At 34.0% G+C, this 21,649-nt stretch overlaps 1 protein-coding gene across 14 annotated transcripts in view; it reads left to right on the top strand.

The window, feature by feature from the left end:
- LOC127849330 (myosin-IIIb-like) overlaps positions 1 to 21,639 on the top strand; it is an 83,651-nt gene extending 62,012 nt beyond the window's left edge. For 7 of the 14 annotated variants that reach the window (XM_052382060.1, XM_052382057.1, XM_052382062.1 and 4 more), the window contains exons 21-29: positions 6,622 to 6,761; positions 10,504 to 10,518; positions 11,023 to 11,040; positions 13,891 to 14,003; positions 14,395 to 14,544; positions 17,534 to 17,645; positions 20,488 to 20,650; positions 20,828 to 20,908; positions 21,293 to 21,639. In XM_052382060.1, the coding sequence (XP_052238020.1) occupies positions 6,622 to 6,761; positions 10,504 to 10,518; positions 11,023 to 11,040; positions 13,891 to 14,003; positions 14,395 to 14,544; positions 17,534 to 17,645; positions 20,488 to 20,650; positions 20,828 to 20,908; positions 21,293 to 21,618 (1,118 nt within the window). In that variant the 3' untranslated portion in view covers positions 21,619 to 21,639. The remainder of the gene's footprint in view (positions 1 to 6,621; positions 6,762 to 10,503; positions 10,519 to 11,022; positions 11,041 to 13,890; positions 14,004 to 14,394; positions 14,545 to 17,533; positions 17,646 to 20,487; positions 20,651 to 20,827; positions 20,909 to 21,292) is intronic. The other 7 variants (XM_052382050.1, XM_052382051.1, XM_052382049.1 and 4 more) reach the window with 4 other exon arrangements.
- Positions 21,640 to 21,649: the final 10 nt, after the last annotated feature.

Here is a 21,649-nt window from a genome sequence, read left to right as displayed (position 1 = left end):
CCTTTCCGACTCAGATACGCTCTTCAAAGCTTTGCAGTCCCTCAGAATTTCAAATTAAATTAAGACCTTTGTTTCTCTGTTTTAGTTTAAAGGCTTCCTTTTTTACTCTAAGGTACTGATTTGAAGCAATCAGCATAAAACCTGAACAGACTGTGATTTACTTGCTGGCTGTTAAGATTTTATGCTGGTTGCATACAGCCATTTTCACTTTGCTTCTAAGTTGGAAAGGGTTAAGCTACACAGATCTTTAGGGATTGATAGGTTTGAATATATGTGTTGTTTTTTTTTGCCCATATGTTTTCAGCTGGTTTAGGTTTTAATGCGTGCTGTATAGACACAATTTTTCTATTCAGATTATTGAAAAAATCTCTAGAGTTCCCAAATTATTTTTTTACAATATTGCAAAGAAAAAAACATATGACAGGTATGGCTTCAATGTTAACTAAATGGACTCATAGCCAAGTTACCTTGTTACCAGGTAATTTGACAACTTTAAGAAGTAAGTTGTTTCAGGAGTAAATACATGTTTAATTGTGTATGAGATGATCATGGTACATTTTTAGTTTAAACCTACTTAATTTAGCACGATTGCATAGAACGCCTAAGGCTTATTTGAAACGCTCTCGAGTCTGTTTTCTGGGACTAGAACCATGACTTTGTGTCTATGAGGGAAATCTAAAGAACGCTTCCACATTGGGGATCAATCCTGTGACCTCCCAATCACTAGGCGTACACCATGTGACCTCCCTGTCGCTAGGTGGACACCATATCTACTACAACAATGCGATCTCTGGTACATTTTAAGCTCACAAGAGCACAATGTTCTTAAATGGATAAAGGAAAGATAAAAAATCTTGACTCCTTCAACCACAACCTTTTCTTCATAAAGCTTGTTTAAATAAGCAAATTAATTAGAAATCAGAATGATATAAAAATGTGGCTGATGATAAATTTTTAGCAACGGGGATCCTTGCTTATTTGTCTACAGTGAAACATTTTAAACACTCTTTCAGTGTTTTGGCTAGCCAAATCATCATGAAACTTGTTCTGAACCTTTATTCTAACGATTGCTTGACTGATTTCTAAAATGGTTACTAGCTGGAGCATCACAAAAGCTTCCAAGATCATATATATTTAGTTCCTTTGGGTATCAGCTGAGCAACAAAGGGCCTTTGATTGTCATATAATTTGATTAAAGAAAGCTGATGTCATCATAATTTTAAAGTGCTTGTTTCAAATGATTAACCATTCATTTGCTTTCAGTGGTTATTGCTGTTGCTTATCAAACTGTGGACAATGTACAATATAATCATTTGTGAGTTTTTAATAGCAATTAGCACGTCAGTATTTAATATATTGACAACAATATGTTTTTCTGTTATTCTTATATTTGTTCATGTGTGCAACACAGTGGTTATTTATTGTTTGATTTTTATGTTCATTATTATGTTTTTATCTTTGTGTGTGAATGATAGTTTGTGTATTTAGATTTTGTGTTACCTCTTGAACCTTGAATAATCTCGATATGATAATAACGTACTAAAATCGTGAAGAGAAAATATGTGATTTGTTGTGGAGCCCAATAGGGAAAAGCATGATAGCAGTACCAATGGTTGTTCAGACTGTAGTTTTTTTACTGATTGCGCAATTTTAAAGTAACAATATTATAATACAAAATGTTGGGTTTCCGCTCTGTGTGTCAGTCTGTGAGTCTGTCACACTTTTCTGGATCCTGCAAACATTTCAAAAGTTCTTCGTATTTGTTCATGAAACTTGAAAAATGGACAGATGGCAATATGGAGATTATGCATGGACAGATGGCAATATGGAGATTATGCACGTCATTTCATTCTGTTCCTACGTCAAGTATTCTCATCGCTATGGCAACAAATAGACTAGAAATATTGCTGAAAATAGTGGAGTTTCACCAGTAGGGGACCATATTGCTCGACAATAGTCTTGTTTAATTAGATTTGTCATTCACCATGCAATTTTAGAATAATTTGCCACAAATAACCACCTTATGGACAGTGCTTGTAACCCGGGTTTCCTACTTCAGAGGTCAATGTCACACTTAGATATCACAGGTCAAATGGTGTGGTAAACCACCTTGTCTGTTCTGTTTCTTTAACATTCATCATGTAGTTTTTCAAGAACTTACCATGAATGCCCATCAATAGAAGAGGTCATGTGTCACTCTTATAGGCCGTAGGTTATATTTCAACACAAAATTGCTTGTCCAGAATGTAGCTTGCTTGAAACAATAACAGACAATATGGACATAATGCCAAACAGAATCTAATGTTAGCAGTAAAATTCTGTTGTTAACCAGGTTTTTCGAAGGAAAAAACTGGTTATTCCGAAGGAAAAAACTGGTTATTAGATTGGCGAATATCGGTGGGTGGGCGGGCTGGCGGGCGGTTGGAACAAGCTTGTTCGTTCATTGTGAGATTTTAAAATCATTTGGCACATTTATTCACCATCATTTGACGGTGTGTCACAAGACAGAATAACGTCGATATCTCCACGGTCAAGGTCACACTTTGAGGTCAAAAGTAAAAAATGGCCATAAATGAGCTTGTCCGGGCCATAGCTATGTCGTTCATTTTGGGATTTTAAAATCATTTGGAACATTTGTTCACCATCATTGGACGGTATGTAACGCGAAAGAATTAAGTCGATATCTTCAAGGTCAAGGTCGCCACAACTAAAAATAGATTTTGAAACAAGGGGGTAACTATGAACAATCTGTAACAATGCACATATTGAGTTGTCTCCCGTTATCAGACTTTTTTCAAATTAAAATCAAGGTCACCACGAGTAAAAACAGATTGAATTTGAAATAAGTGGGGTAACAATGCACATTTTGAATTGTCTCCCTTTATCAGGCTTTTTTTTATATATTGAAAACCTGTTTTTGTGACAATTTTGTCCCTTGTTTTATTTATTGCACAGTGACTGTATGTTAGTTCATGGTTTTATTAGTTTAGGTTTTGTAATGAATGCAATTATTGCAGTCCGCAAAGATGCTAAATCAGGTAAGAAGGTTTTATTATGATATATTAAAATATATTAGTTATTGTTCTAACGCCCTAAAAATATCTTAATTTTTCTTATTTTATGGCACATGCGTTAACCATTTACAAACTGGTTGATTGTTCTGGTCTTTATTATTTAGAAGACTCCATGATTTTAAGTATTCTTATATCTTGTTATAAGTAGTAATTTTAGACTGACTTGAAGTCTGTTAATATTTGGTATATGGTACCTCTCCTGCTGCACCCATAGTTTGATGAAATTAATATTTGTTCAAAACCTTTATAAGGTCATTGTTCATCCTACTTGTATTAATAAAATTGCAGAGGTTGTCAATTAAATTACTGTTAATCAAGTTTTGCAAGAATATACATGAATTTTGAAGTCAAAAAGGAACATCATCATAATACGGAATTGAACCTTTTTATAAAATTGATTAAAAGCCTCTGCAAAATGTCACAATAATATGGCTTTTTTTTACTGCCAGTTGAGTGCTTCTGGTAACAATGAGCCCCATGTAATTCTTTTTAATGGTTGGACTTAATTCCTTAACCATTTCCCACTCAGAAGCAAAGCGAAAATGGCTATGTGCAAACAGCATAAAACCAGAACAGCCTGGGAGTAACTGCTATTTATTGAACATAAGGCCATCTGGCATGTATAAAATATTATGAACTAATGTCTATACACCATTGCTAAGGCAGTGTTCTCGTATGATTATGAATATGCAATATAAATATGCCTTTTAAAATGAAATTATTATGCCCCCCTTTGAAGAAGAGGAGGTATATTGTTTTGCTGGATGTTGGTCGGTATGTCGGTCTGTTGGTAGACCAGTATGTTTCCGATCAATAACTCATCAATTGATTATCCGAGTGGCTTGAAACTTCACATGTGCATTGGCCTTGGACATTAGATGACCCCTATTGAAATTGGGGTCACTATGTCAAAGGTCAAGGTCACTGTCACAATAAGTGTGAAAATCATTTCCGATCATTAACTCGCCAACGAATTGACTGATTGGCCTGATACTTCCCATGTGCATTGGCCTTGGGCTAGGTCAATGGTCAAGGTCACTGTCTCAATAAGCTTGAAAATAGTTTCTGATCAATTACTCGTCAACCGATTTACCAATTGGCTTAATACTTTGCATGTGCATTGGCTTTGAACAGTAGATGACCGCTATTTAAATTGTGGTCACTAGCTCAAAGGTCAAGGTCACTGTCACAATAAGTGTCTAATGGTATCCAATAAAAAACTCGTCAAGAAATTGACCAATTGCCTTTTGTATGCATTGGCCTTGGACTGAAGATGACCCCTACATAAATTGGGATCACTAGGTCAAAGGTCAAGGTCACTGTCTGAATAAGTGTCAAAATCATTTCTGATCAATAACTCCTCACCCATTTCACCGATTGGCTTGATAACTTCCCTGAACATTGGCATTGGAAAGTAGATGAGCCCTTTTAAATTGGGGTCACTAGGTCAAAGGTCAAGGTCACTGTCACAATAAGTGTTAAAATTGTTTCCAATCAATAACTCATCAACAAATTGACTGATTTACTTGTGCATTCGCCTATTAGTAGATGACGCCTATTGAATTAGGGGTCACTAGTTTAAAGCCCTGTTTGGGGGGGGGGGGGCATATGTCTCTGACCCCAGAGCTCTTGTTTACTGATGTTTCACAACAAACAATCAGAAAATGACATATTACAATTGTTATGATATTTGGATCTTGAGTAATAAGTTGTAACTTAAAGGTGTTGATTCTTAGATTGTTTGTAATGCATGTACATTTTTGAAATTTACGAGAACTTTGTAGCATTTATTTTAGTTTGGTATTTTAGGTTTTGGCATGGAGTATTGTATACACCACGTATTTCTTTTGTTAGTTCACTAGCTTGTTTTTTTTTACTATATTGATTTCAATAATTGTAGCTTACATGTTCAACATTTTTGACTGTTCAGATGACTTATAGACTATAATAACATTATTGAGTTATATCCATTTTTCCCACCAAATTTTCTCATCAGTATGAAATTAAATGGCAAGCATATATGTGTACTGAAGGTAGCGCATGTTTATCACATTGCATTAGTTAATTTTTGTTAAGCATAACAATACGTTTCGCCTATTAATAGTTAATCAATATATGCTTATTATAAAAACATTTTGTTCACCTTGTGAACTCATCTAGACAACAACACCGTAGCAATTATTTAAATAAGGTTAACATCAATGCTTTTAACATGTTCAGCTTATTTTTAATTGGGAAATTATTAGAAGCTCTGTGACATTATCAAAAATATTTGGAAATTTGTCATTGTTGTAGATTTCTTTAATGGCTCAAAGCACGATAATACATGTATACAGCTAGAATATATCAGTTACTGACCCTCAAATAAGGTTGCACAATAACATGTATTTACTTAAAAAAGGTATGTCTAAATCCTACCAAATCATAATCCCCTGTGAAGAGCCATAATTAATTTTGGAGGCGGAAAACTACAACGGGCGAGGCATGGTCAGGGGTGATAACCCCAAAAAAGGGTAAGGGTTAGGGTTAGGGGTCGGGTTAGGGTTAGGGTTGGGTTTAGGCTAACCCAAACCCTAACCCGACCCCTAACACTGACCCTAACCCTAACCCTCTAACCCCCCCTTGCGCAATACCATACCATGCCTAGCCCGTTGTAGTTTTCCGCCTCCCGATTTAATTTCAAGGATATTGACTTACCATAGAATGTTCTTGATTATGAAAAGCACACTAGTCTGTGGGTACAATTCAAACTGAATAATTTAAAATCATATATCACATAATTTTTCATTCTTTAAATGAAGCTACAATTGGTATATCATAAAGGTCAGCGTTGTTTTTACCAACCAAACAGATTATGTCTGTTTTCGTTGCCTGGGAGATCAGAATTTATTTAATGCTTTTTTGGGCTAATAATGTGAACATGATTGATTTGAATAACAATTATTATTCATAATTCATTAAGTCCATAATTAAAGACTACATTTTCAGACAGTCATGAAATTTCAAAGCCCTATATTACCTGCAGATTTAGGTTGTGTTTTCGCTTATCTGGTGACCCTTCGATCATGTGTTTATACAACCAGATTTAAGTCATAAAACCTGGCAGATGTATGCCCGAGTGCAATAGACCATTACATTTGCACTATTGAGTAACTGGTAATAAACAATTGTTTCTTCCAACAGGGTTTGAAATGATATCATATGACGATAGCAATAAGCTTAATGTTTTTATTCTTATGTATAATTTAAGGCAACTGATTGCAAAGATATGAAGTTATAATTATTTCAAAGCAAGGAAAGAAGAGTACAACACAATCACATTATTGCACAACGAGTTATTGTTTTTATTTCAATATGAAAATTGACAAAAAAACAAATCATACCTGTCTCTAAATGTTTGGACACATGTATTTAAAAAAAATATTTGTTTGCATCTAAATTTTTGGACACGAAAAAAAATAAACTAAGTAAAAGTCCAAAAAGCAATTACAGTACATCTATAGTTTCTACTTGCAGCCCATCACAACTATTGTTTTTTTAATTGCAGGCAATCTTGCCAGCGGTCACATGTATCCTCATGCTGCTGCCAGCAGTGTAAGCTCCCCTACAAGCTCAGGCACTGGGATGTCCTTTGCATCGGTACAGAGCATCCGTTCACAGGCCGCATCAAGCATGGGCGGAAGCCGGGTAGGTTTGAAACGGAAATAACTCAATGTTCTCTTGGTATTTGTGTATTATAAATAGACTTCTGTATTTGGAACTCAACTATATAAATCACTGGGTACAAACAATGTTTTACTATACTGTGTACAAATAATCTTTTACTCTTATGCATTAAGACTTAATTTGGAACTCAACTAATCTCAGGGTACAAACACTGTTTTACTAATATGCATTAAGACTTTATTTGGAACTTAACTAATCACTGGGTACAAGCAATGTTTTACAATTATGCATTAAGACTTTATTTGGAACTCAACTTATATTCACTGGGTACAAGCAATGTTTTACAATTATGCATTAAGACTTTATTAGGAACTCAACTAATCACTGGGTACAAACAATGTTTTGCTATAATGCATGTAGACTCTATTTTGAAATCAACTTAAATCACTGGGTACAAACAATGTTTTACTATTATGCCTTAAGACTTTATTTGGAACTCAACTATAAACATCAATGTGTACAAACAATGTTTTACTATTAATTATGCATTAAGACTTTATTTTGAGCTCAACCAAACACTGGGTACAAATCATGTTTTACTATTATGCCTTAAGACTTTATTTGGAACTCAACTAATGGCTGGGTACAAACACTAGTTGTTTTACTATTATGCCTTAAGACTTTATTTGGAACTCAACTATAAACATCAATGGGTTCAAACAATGGTTTACTGTTATGCATTAAGACTTTATTTGGAGCTCAACCAAACACTGGGTACAAACAATGTTTTACTAGTATGCCTTAAGACTTTATTTGGAACTCAACTATAAACATCACTGGGTACAAACAATGTTTTACTATTATGCATTAAGACTTTATTTGGAACTCAACTTTAAACATTACTGGGTACAAACCATGTTTTTCTATTATGCCTTAAGACTTTATTTGGATCTCAACTAATCGCTGGGTGCAAACACTGTTTTATTATCATGCCTTAAGACTTTATTTGGAACTCAACTATAAACATCACTGGGTACAAACAATGTTTTACTATTATGCATTAAGACTTTATTTGGAACTCAACTATAAACATCACTGGGTACAAACAATGTTTTACTATTATGCATTAAGACTTTATTTGGAACTCAACTTTAAACATTACTGGGTACAAACCATGTTTTTCTATTATGCCTTAAGACTTTATTTGGATCTCAACTAATCGCTGGGTGCAAACACTGTTTTATTATCATGCCTTAAGACTTTATTTGGAACTCAACTATAAACATCACTGGGTACAAACAATGTTTTACTATTATGCATTAAGACTTTATTTGGAGCTCAACCAAACACTGGGTACAAACACTGTTTTACTATTATGCCTTACACTTTATTTGGAACTCAACTATAAATATCACTGGGTACAAACAATGTTTTACTGTTATGCATTAAGACTTTTTTTGGAACTCAACTTTAAACATTACTGGGTACAAACCATGTTTTACTATTATGCATTAAGACTTTATTTGGAACTCAACAATAAACATCACTGGGTACAAACAATGTTTTACTATTATGCATTAAGACTTTATTTGGAACTCAACGTTAATTATTACTGGGTTCAAACCATGTTTTACTATTACGCCTTAAGACTTTATTTGGATCACAACTAATCGCTGGGTGCAAACACTGTTTTACTATTATGCCTTAAGTCTTTATTTGGAACCTAACTATAAACATCACTGAGTACAAACAATGTTTTACTATTATGCATTAAGACTTTATTTGGAGCTCAACCAAACACTGGGTACAAACACTGTTTTGCTATTATGCCTTACACTTTATTTGGAACTCAACTTTAAACATTACTGGGTACAAACCATATTTTACTATTATGCATTAAGACTTTATTTGGGACTCTGAACTAATCACTGGGTGCAAACAATGTTTTACTATTATGCCTTAGGTTCTCATAAATATTAAGTATTAATACAAATATTTGAGCTCACTTCAGTTTCAATGGCAATATATTTTCCCAAACAATCAAAGTCATTTTTATTTGTACCTCATGCATATAAGAGGAAAAAAGCATGCAGTACGTGTCCACGTATTTCCAAATAACAACTATTATTTTCCATTTCTGTGGTGTTATTCATGTTTGTGTTTGATACTCTGTTATGTCCACTGGTTTATATAAAGGAATAGTGGGTTAACAATCTAGATTATTAGAAAGAGTCGATAGGTTTATCAAATGGAATATTTTGTGTGGCCAAAGACTGTTCTGCATCAAATGCATAAACTTACAGCTTCAGAGGTTACTTTCGTACTAGTCTTGTAGTAGTAGCAGATCTTGCATGTGTTTGCATGTAAACATCTGTATATTATGCATCTTTAGTAATGTTGTGTCTTTTTGTGTGATACATTTTATGCTGGGTTATAAAGAAATGTGCCAGTTATTGTCTACTGGAATTAAAGGTTAAGTACTTTGTCACATAGTCTGTGGAGCATAATAACATACACAAGTCCATTAATTTTTCATTGAGATTCATTTCTGTTGATTGATCTTCAAGACAAACGCTTTCCAATATTCGTAAAATACAAGATAAAATAAGGCCTGACGGCCTTGTGACAACAACAAATTGTTTGCCTTCTCCTTCTGGCTGTATGCGTCAGGTACTGACCAACTACTCAAGTGAATATATTAATATACATTGAACCACTCAATGGTTACGGGTGCAAATTCATATGTCCAAAGGTAACGACCTAAATATGACGTATGCCATGGACAAACATGTATATGGACCTTAGCCTGTGATTTAACATGAAATTATACAACAATTAATGGGTTGCATGTGCTTACCCAGGACATGACTAATTAATGGGCAATAACTTGGTGCATTCTCCTTGTCTAGTTCGACTTCAATAAATGATGTCTATTTGTATATCCATTTAGGTAGACAAGATATTGAAATTGATGCAAAACAAACATAAATTTATATTGTCCCTAGTAATCTATCTTATGCACCATGTGACAACTGCATGATCTACTTCAAAAAGCTGTGTTTTGGGAAATCCGGGCTAAATGCATGTTTGTAAAGTTACATCTCAGATTAGCCTGTGAAGTCCAAAAAGGCTTATCGGTGTCAACACTTCACCTTTTATGGAATTTTTTGTTTAAAGGTTGTCTCATCTTAACAAAAATGCAGTCTAGGCAGAGTGTGTATGCCCTGATTGTGCAGACTGCATTAAGCAGTCCAGGCAGAGTGTGTATACCCTGATTGTGCAGACTGCATTAAGCAGTCCAGGCAGAGTGTGTATACCCTGATTGTGCAGACTGCATTAAGCCCAGTTTTCCCAGAATGAGGCTCAAATAATAAATTGAGTCGTGCTCTGGAAAAACTGGGCTTAATGCATGTGCGTAAAGTGTCGTCCCATATTAGCCTGTGCAGTCTGCACAGGCTAATCAGGGACGACACTTTCTGCCAAAATTGGATTTTTGCTAAGAAGTGACTTCATTTTTACAAAAAATGTCATAAAGCGGAAAGTGTCGTCCCGGAATAGCCTGTGTGGACTGCACAGGCTAATTTGGGACAACACGTTACTTACATGCATTATGCCCAGTTTTCTCAGAACACGGCTCAAATATAAATAAACTCATTACACTAGTATAGTGCATTGAGAATTTCCTTTTATAAATGAACTGCAATGTGTTTGGATGAAGAAATATAACATTACCATATTTATAAAGTTTGATCAACCTTTTCAGATTTATAGTGCTTTAGTAAGTATGGTTTCTAGTGTGATGAGAAGTGTGTTCATGTTTATAAGCACATTTAATTTACAAAGAATGATGTTTTAAGTTATTTTTTTTATATATTTTGTTATGCACTACTTATGTTTGCTACATTTCATTTGAAATATTTTTGTTAATAAAAAGCACCAAGTTTTTTTGTAAAATTAGCATTCTTTTAGCTGTATCTTGAAATTTAGGTAATAACTAGTCGGTAAAGTAATTCGAGCCTGATAGAATATAAACAAGTGCAGAAAACCATAATATGATTTTATACATTTTAGAGCTTCTTAAAAAGAAATATAAATCTAATTAATAGAATAATAGTGATATTTAACCCAATTAAAAAAACTTATGTTTATGCAATAGACCAGATAATCAAACAACTTTTGTTTAGATGTTCTGTTTTGAATCGAGACTTGTTGATGAAGATGATTATTTAGGAAAATTAAAATGTTTCATGTTTTGTGAAATTTGAACATTCAATTCTAACAGCAGAAGAACTTAGTTTCGGTAAACGCCTCTTTTTCATGTGTTGCCATCGCTAGTGCTATTAGTATCAACTGCAGCTTTGATGGTTATGACCTCATATCTTATATACCTAGTTTGGGCATCAATCTGCTCAATTGTAAATTAAGTGTACCCGCGTATATTTATTTATATGAAGTTCTTAATGATGTTGGTTTTTTTTAATTCAAAGCAGACTTTTATTAAATATATTTATTTTTCAAAGTTTAATTCTATTTGATTTGTATAATTTTTAGCGCCTTATTCAATAATCAAATATCAGTACATGTTGGATATAATTTGTAATTAATGCGTAATTAAAAACATTTCTGCAATTTTAACTTGATTTATATACAGATAAAAACCATAACTACCCTTCTCCTGCTCCTGCTTAACAGACAAGTCATCTAATAAAGTTATATTTTTACCTTTTTTTACCTAAACCTGATTTAGATTTGTTCCTTTAATTATATATAGTCTTTCCTAGCCATCCTTGCATATTATGCAGTTCTTTTGATACCACAGTTTGTAATCTGCATTACAGAAATACACGGAGAATTATTTTTTTACTGAATATTTTATTTAACTCAAATACATGTACCCATGGAAACATTATCGGAACATACTGTTTCAATTTAATAAAGAGTATGTACATGTACATGTGTTACAATGTTTGGAACTTAATATTTCATCTAATGCACTCATATGTAAACTTTTGGAAATGAACCAATTACATGCATTGTTGCATACAACCGGAGCTCCAGTATGATCTCAAGGCCTTAACCCGTTCATGCCTAGCGTCCTGAAAAAAGGACATAATGCGGCGTCTCATCTGGGTCTGAGCTGTTTGCTTAAATGAATTTCTTTATGAAATATTCTAAATATAGAAATAAATATACTTGACACCCCTAATTTTGGAAATAAATTGATCCAATTTTAAAGGATGGGAGAGTCCACTGGGCATAAATGGGTTAAACATCAATAGAACAGCAGATTTGTTGTCACGTTATGAGTCTATATTTTATATTTAGACAAATACTACTTCTTTATTCCATTAATATCTTAATTGTATGGGCAAAATGCACACATTATGGATTGTATTTTAATGTCTTGTACATTGAAATAATTTATGTTCTTAGATTAAATGTCATTGAAATGTAATCCATAGAGCTTGGTCTGTAATTCGGAGTTTATTATTGATGTTTAATGCTGGTTAAAATGATAATATATGACATTAACAGTGTGAGCATTTAGATGTACACTGAATTTATAAAAATGTTCTTCATGCTTCATTTTGATTCAGAGTTGTTTGTACAGGTATTTCCATTTCTAATACTTTGCACTCTACTTTTTACCAAGTTTAATTATTGGACATTTGAAAAAGCTTCTGTACATGGGCTGATTTGTCATTTTGTTATGGCATGTTGATGGGTTTGAAGAAGGTTGCAAACATACAAGTACAATAAATTATATGTACTGTGCTCTGTGAAAAGGGGGTTTAATACATGTGTGTAAAAAGCCGTCCCAGATTAGCCTGTGCAATCTGCACAGGCTTATCAGGGACGTCACTTTCCGCTTTTATTATATTTTATGTTTCAAGAAAGTCTTTTCTTAGCAAAAATCTGGTTAAGGCAGAAAGTGTCGTCCCTGATTAGCCTGTGCAGACTGCAGAGGCTAATTTGGGCAACACTTTACACACTTGCATTAAACCCCTTTTTCACATTGTACCTGAAAGAAATTTTATTCTTTTTTTTAAAGTCGCAAACTCAATAGAAAAGAAGGACAAATATACCTACCAGGACGACAAACTGGTTGCAAGTGTATAATTGTCATGAACTGCCATTTTAGTTGTTCTGTTGGGTATAATTGAGGTTCTTTTGTTTTAGTTTGTTTGTGACCTTGGTTTAAAACTGCCAACATGTCAGAACAATATGGTGGATATCAGCCAAAGGCTCATTACCATTAACACATTAACCCTTGCCCCCATAAGAAGTGCTAATGGCTTAAGCAACCAGCATAAAACCAGAACAGCCTGCGAGTAACTTGCAGTCTGTTCAGGTTTTATGCTGTTTGCTGCTCATAAGTATCTAAGGGCTAGAAATGAAGCCTTTAAAACTTAAATTTAGTAAAAAAGGTCTTTAATTCAATTTAACTTTTTGAGGGACTACAGACGTGTCATAATACATAACTAAGTGGTAAACGGTTGAATGCATTAAATAAAAGCATTATATAATTCAGTTTGAAACCTACTTTTAAACTAAGTAAAGGCCATCTTAAAGGTATAATAGAGCTTGTTGTATCATTCTATAATTTGTAGTGTAATATGAATCGAAAATTTGGAATGACATATACCAGCTATAGTTAAAAAATGTGTAAATTATGTGAAAATTAAAAGTAAAAATATTGTTTACCTTTAAAACATATCAATTTGATCTTGATATGGTCTGGTTTATAAACACTTCACTTAAATTCCTTGAAGATTTTTAGATTTGAGATATTATGTTTTTTTTCAAGAGCATGTTGCATGTGTTAATATGGTTCTGGTTTGTGTGGGTTCAATTATGATAATTATGAGCAGCGTGTTAGAAATTCTGGGCTAAATGCATGTGCGAAAAGTGGCATTCCAGATACACCTGCGCAGTCCGCACAAGTGAATAATAAACAACACTTTCAGCTTTTGTGGAATCGTCAGTTTAAAGACAGTCAGCTGAGGCGGAGATTTTCATCAATCATAAGCATGTGCAGACTGCACAGGCTAATCTGGGTCAGCACTTTATGAACGTGCATTAAGCCCTGTTTTCCCTGAACAATGCTTATATATCCCTGGGATGATTCTGTATGTTCTCTTTCATGTAGGGCTCTTCAGCGACATCAATGACCCGGATCCAGCAGACGGTGGCCACATACTTCCGGTTCTCCTTAATGGACCTCCTGGCCAAGATGGTGGCTGGATCCCCGCACTTTGTCAGGTAGGAGACACATGTGTTTATTTTTAATATGCGTTTTTATAATGTACTGGACAAATGAGTAAAAAAGTGTTTATGTTCAAAGTAAATTAGAGAAAGACTGTTAATTTACTGAAAAAAATGACAAAAGTGTACATGCATGTTGCTTATATTTGAACCTTTTTGAATGATATTAAACACAATTCACATCATAGTTTGTTCAATATGTATCAGGGAATGTTCGATACTTATCATATAATAGTTCAACTTTTCCTGTGTATTTTTATATTATTTAAATTTGTTTTCTTTCATTTTAATTTTGACTAAGAAAATGGTAGATGCTATGAATCAAACATCACTTCTCCAATAGTCATTACTTATAATTTGACCAATAAATAATGCAATATAAAAACAGATGCATTCGACCAAATGAGAAAAACATCCCGGATAGCTTCGACTCCCAAAAGGTGACTACGCAGCTGCAATACACCGGAGTCCTGGAGACCACCAGAATTAGAAGAGAGGGATATTCACATAGGATTCCATACGCAGAGTTTGTGAAAAGGTAACGAGCATGCATAGCCCTTTCAGTGCGGGAACCGAATTTTAAAGGCCTTTGCAAACAGTTTGGATCCAGATGAGACGCCACAGAACGTGGCGTCTCATCAGGATCCAAACTGTTTGCTATTCTGATAGTATTCTTTGAAAAAAAATCAAAGAAAATGCTAATTTTAGAAATTCAGCAGACGACATTTTTGCAGACGACAAATTTCCCAGCATGCAAAGGGATAGCGTTTACTGCTCATTTGTTTTCTGCTCACCTCACATCTGAAAGGGCTGTTGACAGAAATAGTTAGTTTTATACCTTTAATTTCGGTACGAATTTGTTTAAAGTCTCTATAACGTTAAAATTCTACGAAAATTTCGTATAGTATTTCGTAAAATAAAGTTAACACCTAAACAATCTGTGTTCCTTATGGCAATAGCCACAATTTCTACGCTAGATGTGGTATGATTACATGCATTTTTGTAGATACAAAATGCTCTTTTTAGCTCGACTATTATATTTGAAATATATATAGTGGAGCTATCCTACTCACCCCGGCGTCGGCATTAGCGTTCCCTTTCCAGTTAGCGTTAGTGTGCAAATGTTAGTTCAAATATTTTCATTGACCCTTGACATGTTGCTTAAATATATTGGATACTTCTTTACCAACATGACCCCAACCTATAAACAAGAGCAAACAACTGTATCAAGCATTTTGTAAAAATATGGCCCTTTTTTCACTTACAATATGCATATTATTGCTAAATCTATGTTAAAGTTTGCGTACCACCTCAAATATTTTCATTGTTCCTTGACATATTGCTTTCATATTTTGCAAACTTCATTACCAACATGACCCTTATCTATAAACAAGAGCAGACAACTGTATCGAGCATTTTGTAAGAATTATGGCCCTTTTTTCACTTATAATATGCATATTACTTTAGTTACATTGCCATAACTTCTTTATTTATGATAAGATTTTATTAATACAATGGATACCACCCAAACAAAACCCCATGCCCCAACCCAGAATCCCTGCCCCCCCCCCCCCCCCCAAAAAAAAAATAAATAAATAATATTTTTTCCTTTTTTTGTTTTTTAAAAATTGTCTAATAAATGACCACACCCCACATTATACCCCCCTCTCAACCCCCCCTCCCTACCCAACCCAAAACAAATATTTTTTTCTTTAAAACATGGTTACAAAAAAATAAATATTTATTTACTTTATTTTTGAAGGACCGTCCAAACTTCCCACCCAAGCTATTGCTATCAAACTTGAAATAAAATCTTATTACTTTGTTTTATGTCTTTACAATGTTCAATAGATTGTGGAAAATTTACCTGAACTATTACCTTGACCTTATTGAATAATTGAACAATTTCCCCATGATGGCTTACGTTATACTGTCAAGCACTCAAATAGTAGAGCGCGTTGTCCTCTAACAGCTCTTGTTTATTTATTATTTTCCATTTTAATTTCCTGCGAATATATCTATTCATATGACACACAAACACTAAAATGTTACCATGTAAATGTTCATGTGTTGTATGAAAAGATAATTGAAGATTTTAAATTGTTTAATTTTATTTTACAAAATACTTAACACAATTTTCGTTGATTTTGAGCGTTATAGAGGTTTTAATGTCAAAATTCATAATGGACATGTCTAGTAGAAAGATTGAATGATCTCAATATGTTTTTTTATGCCCCCGGATCGATAGATCGGGTGTATATTGTTTTTGTCCTGTCTGACTGTCATTCTGTCCAAAACTTTAACCTTGGTTAAAGTTTGATAACTTTTGCAATATTGAACATACCAACTTGATATTTACATGCATGTGTATCTCATGGAGCTGCTCATTTTGAGTGGTAAAAAGTCAAGGTTAAGGTCATCCTTCAAGATCAAAGGTTAAATATAATTGCATTTTTATGCCCCCGGATCGATAGATCGGGTGTATATTGTATTTGTCCTGTCTGTCTGTCTGTCTGTCATTCTGTCCAAAACTTTTACCATGGTTAAAGTTTGATAACTTGCAAAGTTGCAATATTGAACTACAACTTGATATTTACATGCATGTGTATCTCATGGAGCTGCTCATTTTGAGTGGAAAAAAGTCAAGGTCAAGGTCATCCTTCATGGTCAAAGGTTATATATCATTGTATTTTTCTTTCCTAAAACTGTTACCTTCGTTTATGTTTTTTCATAACTTTTTTAATATTGAACACAGCAACTGCATATTTGGCATGCATTTGTATCTCGGGAGCTGCACATTTTGACTGGTGAAAGGTAAAGGTCAAGGTCATCCTTCAAGGTCAAATGTCAAACATTAAAAAAAATTATTTCTCCATTCAATCTCTTACTTTCTTCTCGTGGAGCTGCACATTTTGAGTGGTGAAAGGTCAAGGTCAACCTTCAAGGTCAAAGGTCAAAATATGAAAACATAAATTTTCATAACTGTTTTTATATTGAACACAGCAACTTCATATTTGGCATGCATGTGTATCTCGTGGAGCTGCACATTTTGAGTGGTGAAAGGTCAAGGTCATCCTTCAAGGTCAAAGGTAAAAAAAAGCGGAGCATTAGGGGGCATTGTGTTTCTGACAAACACATCTCTTGTTTAATAAATATAATGTTCCTACACAACACTTGTAATTGATGTCACTAACTTTTAGCATTATTTAAAAATATTATTGTATTTTATACATGGGCCTTGCTCTGTGAAAAAGGGGTTTGATGCACATGCATAAAGTGTCATCCCAGATTAGCCTGTGCAGTCCGCACAGGCTTATCAGGAACAACACTTTCAGCTTATGTGATATTTTTCATTTCAAGAAAGTATTTTCTTAGCAAAAATAAAGTTAAGGCGAATAGTGTCATCCCTGATTAGCCTCAGTATGCAGACTGCAGAGGCTAATCTGGGACATTACTTTACAAAAAGGAATTAAACCCATTTTTCACAGTGTGCGGCTCATATATTGAACTACAAATACCATGAATAGGTACTCTCTACTGACCTTTGGGCATGGAAGGCATCTGGGAGTGGACAGGCAAAGCTGTGAGAGACTTCTTCATAGTATTGGTCTGAAGGATTGGGCCCTTGGAAAAACAAAGGTATTACCATAATTGTCCCCTACCGGTTTCACCGGAGGGGACCTATGGTTTTCGCTAGATGTGTGTCTGTATGTCTGCGAGTCTGTCTGTCACACTTTTCTGACTCCTGCGATAACTTTAAAAGTTTCATGAAACTTAAAGCATGGATAGATGGCAATATGGACATTATGCACATCATTTCGTTTTGTAACTACGTCAAAAATTCTGGTTGCTATGGCAACAAATAATATATTTTTTTAAATCTGACAATGGCGTAGCCGGTAGGGGACATATATTGCTTGACAATAGTCTTGTTCAACTTATATTAGTATTGGGTTCAGAAAACAGGCACCTACCGAGAAGCATGCCCCCAGCTGGCTTTCCAGTTAGAAATTTTAAAATAAAGCCCCGTACAGCTTTCTCAACATTCCACATTCCAAACACGTAAAATTCTGGAGTTGAGACCCCTCTCACATACCTCCTAGTTAGGGGGCCCATCCATAATGAAAACATCCTGATAAGATAAAATGCTTTTCGAAATGACAATGCTCAAAATCTGTAAAAGCAACTTCAGAGCATTAAGATCATAGATTAGTACCTATGGAAAAACCAAGGAACGCATAGGTTTCCATTGATTTCTGTATAGTTTGAAGATTGGACTTTTAGCTCAATATAGGTATGGTGTAGTATACAATATACAAAACTAGGGTTTGCAAGATTGCATCCTTGTCAAAACTATAATATGCACACACAATATAACTAGACTGTTTACAGTTGTGAAAATAAATGAGCTGCTTGCACGGTTGTTATTATTTTATAAAAGAAATCTACTGCATGTCAGTTCGCATTTCTATTTACTGAGTTATTCTTGTTGTTTTTGTAATGGCATTTGGTAGTATATAGTTTTGCCTTTGTTTTGTTGAACGCATATTTATTATGCTATTCATGTGCACTTAACTGTAATAGTGGGAATTTTCTGTTTTATCTATTTGATCGAGTTATTTGTTTTAATGGACTTAACCATATGCAATGTGGTTTTGACCCTGAAACACAAAACAAAACTCATGACATGATTTGCCAATACTCTTATACGGCATTTATGCATCAATACATGCTATTAATGATGGCATGGCTTTTGTTAAAAAAAAATGCTTTATATTAAGATGTTTTTTTCATAGAAAAATCACGGCTATTAGATAAGCGCAAACTAGGCTGGCATTCGTTTTCGTAAATAATTTACGTTGCAACTGTCTTTTTTTTCTAATTATCTTTTCCATTTGCATGAAAATTGAAACAAATAATCCTTTGTTGGTTCCAAAAATGTGTACATAGTCCCGCTGCTCTGCACAGTATTAACGACCTAAATAGGAAAGTACATAATCACTTTTTTGTCTTACCCTATGGCTAGATTTGTAAATATTTCACTCAAATCTTAATCAGTTGATCATCTACCAAACTGATGTTACCTTCAAATAAATCATTATGTATACCTCTGTGGCCGTTAGTAGTTCTTATTTCTAACGTGCCCTTTTTCTCTCTGGTTAAAAAGACATTTGGTTATTGCACCCATGGCTGAAGTGCTTTTATCCTGTCCCTGTCTGGTCCTGAAACGTGTTGGTGCATTTTACTGGGGACCAATTAGAAAGAATAACGTTTGTGGTGCGCTTGTTCAAGTACTGTGCTTTTGTCGAACCCTCTCAACCAAAGTAATGTTTTCAACTGGGCGAATGGACTTTTCTTAAAAGTTGCATGACGTGTCTTATTTTATTTCAAGTTTAAAAAGTGTACATTTTCCTTTTTTTAAACGATAAAACATTAAATGTCTAGAGAGTTTAATCGATTTATATGTACCCTTTGGAAAACGGATTTTGTGCAAACCCACTTTCAAAAGGTTCTGCTCAATTACTTACTGGAGCCAAAATTTACATTTGCATCAAATTGTTGTAAAAATTACATACTTTGTTAAGTTCTCTGCCAATCTTCATAAAATATATACACATATTTTCTACCAAACCTGTTTATATGATTCCGCTTCAGTGCTAAATATTATACAAACGTTAAAAATGTTCAAGCCTTTTGTACGAACCAAACAATGTTAGACAAATTTTCATGAGTTGCTCATCTGTCTAAAAAATTGAAAAAAAACTTTCCGCTTCAATGCACAAAATACAAGCACTTAATCAAGATGTTTCTTTTGGCTATCTTGAATGTACCTGTATGTTTATGCACACTCTTTTATTTTTATTGAAAGTCATCGTTTTGATATTTGCCGACTGCAGTTTAATAATTTATTCGTGGTTGAAAGTCATTCATTTGTTTCCAGCTAAATTATCTCAAAGCCATTACTTTTACAATATCTTTAGTTTCAGACATTTCCTTAATTCTAATAATTTACGTTTGCTTGTAAATTACATAATTACAATTAAAAAGCCATTTTCACATTTACAAATTAATGATCATAAACATTAATGAGCATCATGTAGTTTTTTCACAATATATGGTACCATGTCAAGTGGAGAAAACGGAAGTTTTAAAGAGGCAAATATGCAAAATCATATCAAAGCAACTAATTTATGCCATTATTATTTTTTAATCTATCTACTCCACCGACGAAATGTTTATTTAGTCTATCAAAACTGCATATATTGTATTCTTTTTTTTATACGGAATATATTTTATCCATACTTTTTATTCATTCTTGACTTCATACAAATCTGGCTTCAATGATGTTTCTGTACTTTACTCTTGTGTAAATTATTAACTTAAGTTTCTATTATATTCTTTATTTCAGTTAAACGAAAAGAAACAATTTATAAATTGATATTGCATAGAAACTAGCTTCAAGTTTCAAATGTTCTTACAGGTGTTCCTGAAATTTTACCACGTTGAAATGCTGGCTCGACGGTACGAGGATGTTCATCACAAAATCGTGTTGATACAGTCTGTGATCCGAATGCACCTGGCCAGGAATAGATACTACAATTGGAAATGGCAGCTTGAAAAGACTGCAATTGTGTTACAGAAGTGTGAGATAATGTATTTACAAATCGCCAACGTTAAACTAAATTGACCTGAAACGGACAATATCGGAATACCGTTAAGATAAAAATATTTCTTTTATCCCTCAGCTCAATGTCGATAACAAAAGTAGAAATCGATTGTTCTGCTTCCATGATGATAACGTTGTTTGTCCATGATTTCAGACACACGTGGTTGGAAGGTCAGAAAGCATTACAGAAATGTATTCCTTGCGAGGAAAGATGCTGCCATTGTCATTCAAAAAGGTATAGACATCTACCCATTGTTCTGCTGGGCCAGTCTTGTAGTTTGTGCGTGTGTAATATTTAAACAAATCATCGAGGAATATGAACGATGACATTGTCTGTTATCAAATGTTGTTATGTTATGAATAAGAAACCATGTTTCAGTTTCAATTAATTTGTTGCGTTTGTTGATAATCCCATCATATTTTTGTCAAATTAAATCAGATAGATCAGACTGCGTAGCGAACGATATACTTGTGCTCAATATTTATTTTAAAGGATACATTAAAACTATCATGTACCAATATTAACAATCCAGTAAGATGTATAGTATTGTTTCTATCCGCAACGTTTTTGATATAAAATCATTATAATTCTTTACGTATATAACACTCACTTAATCAGTTTTCCGAGGGCATGCGACAAGGAAACGAATTTTACCAAAATTAGCCAAAAAACGGAAGGCAGCAGTGGCAATTCAGTCTCGGTACAGAGGGTATCGGGCAAGAAAATTGGTTGCTGTGAAAAAGCAGATACGTGATGAACAACGTCTGTTAGCCGAGAAAGAACGAGAAGAACGTCTGCAAGCTGAGAAACAGCGGGAACAACGTCTGCTAGCCGAGAAAGAGCAAACCAAACAAGACGAGTTGGTAAAAGCGAAAGCAGCAGAAATTGAAAAACGAAAGGAGTTGGAGAGTGTTTTGAAAATACAGAAAGGTAAGGAATTTTAAGAATACTATTTTTAGAATATAGTGGAAGACT

The sequence above is a fragment of the Dreissena polymorpha genome, chromosome 10 (genome assembly GCF_020536995.1).
Source record: "Dreissena polymorpha isolate Duluth1 chromosome 10, UMN_Dpol_1.0, whole genome shotgun sequence".
NCBI lineage: Eukaryota > Metazoa > Mollusca > Bivalvia > Myida > Dreissenidae > Dreissena > Dreissena polymorpha.
The sequence above is the reverse complement of the archived record's forward strand: the minus strand, read 5'-3'. Positions and strand labels throughout refer to the sequence as shown.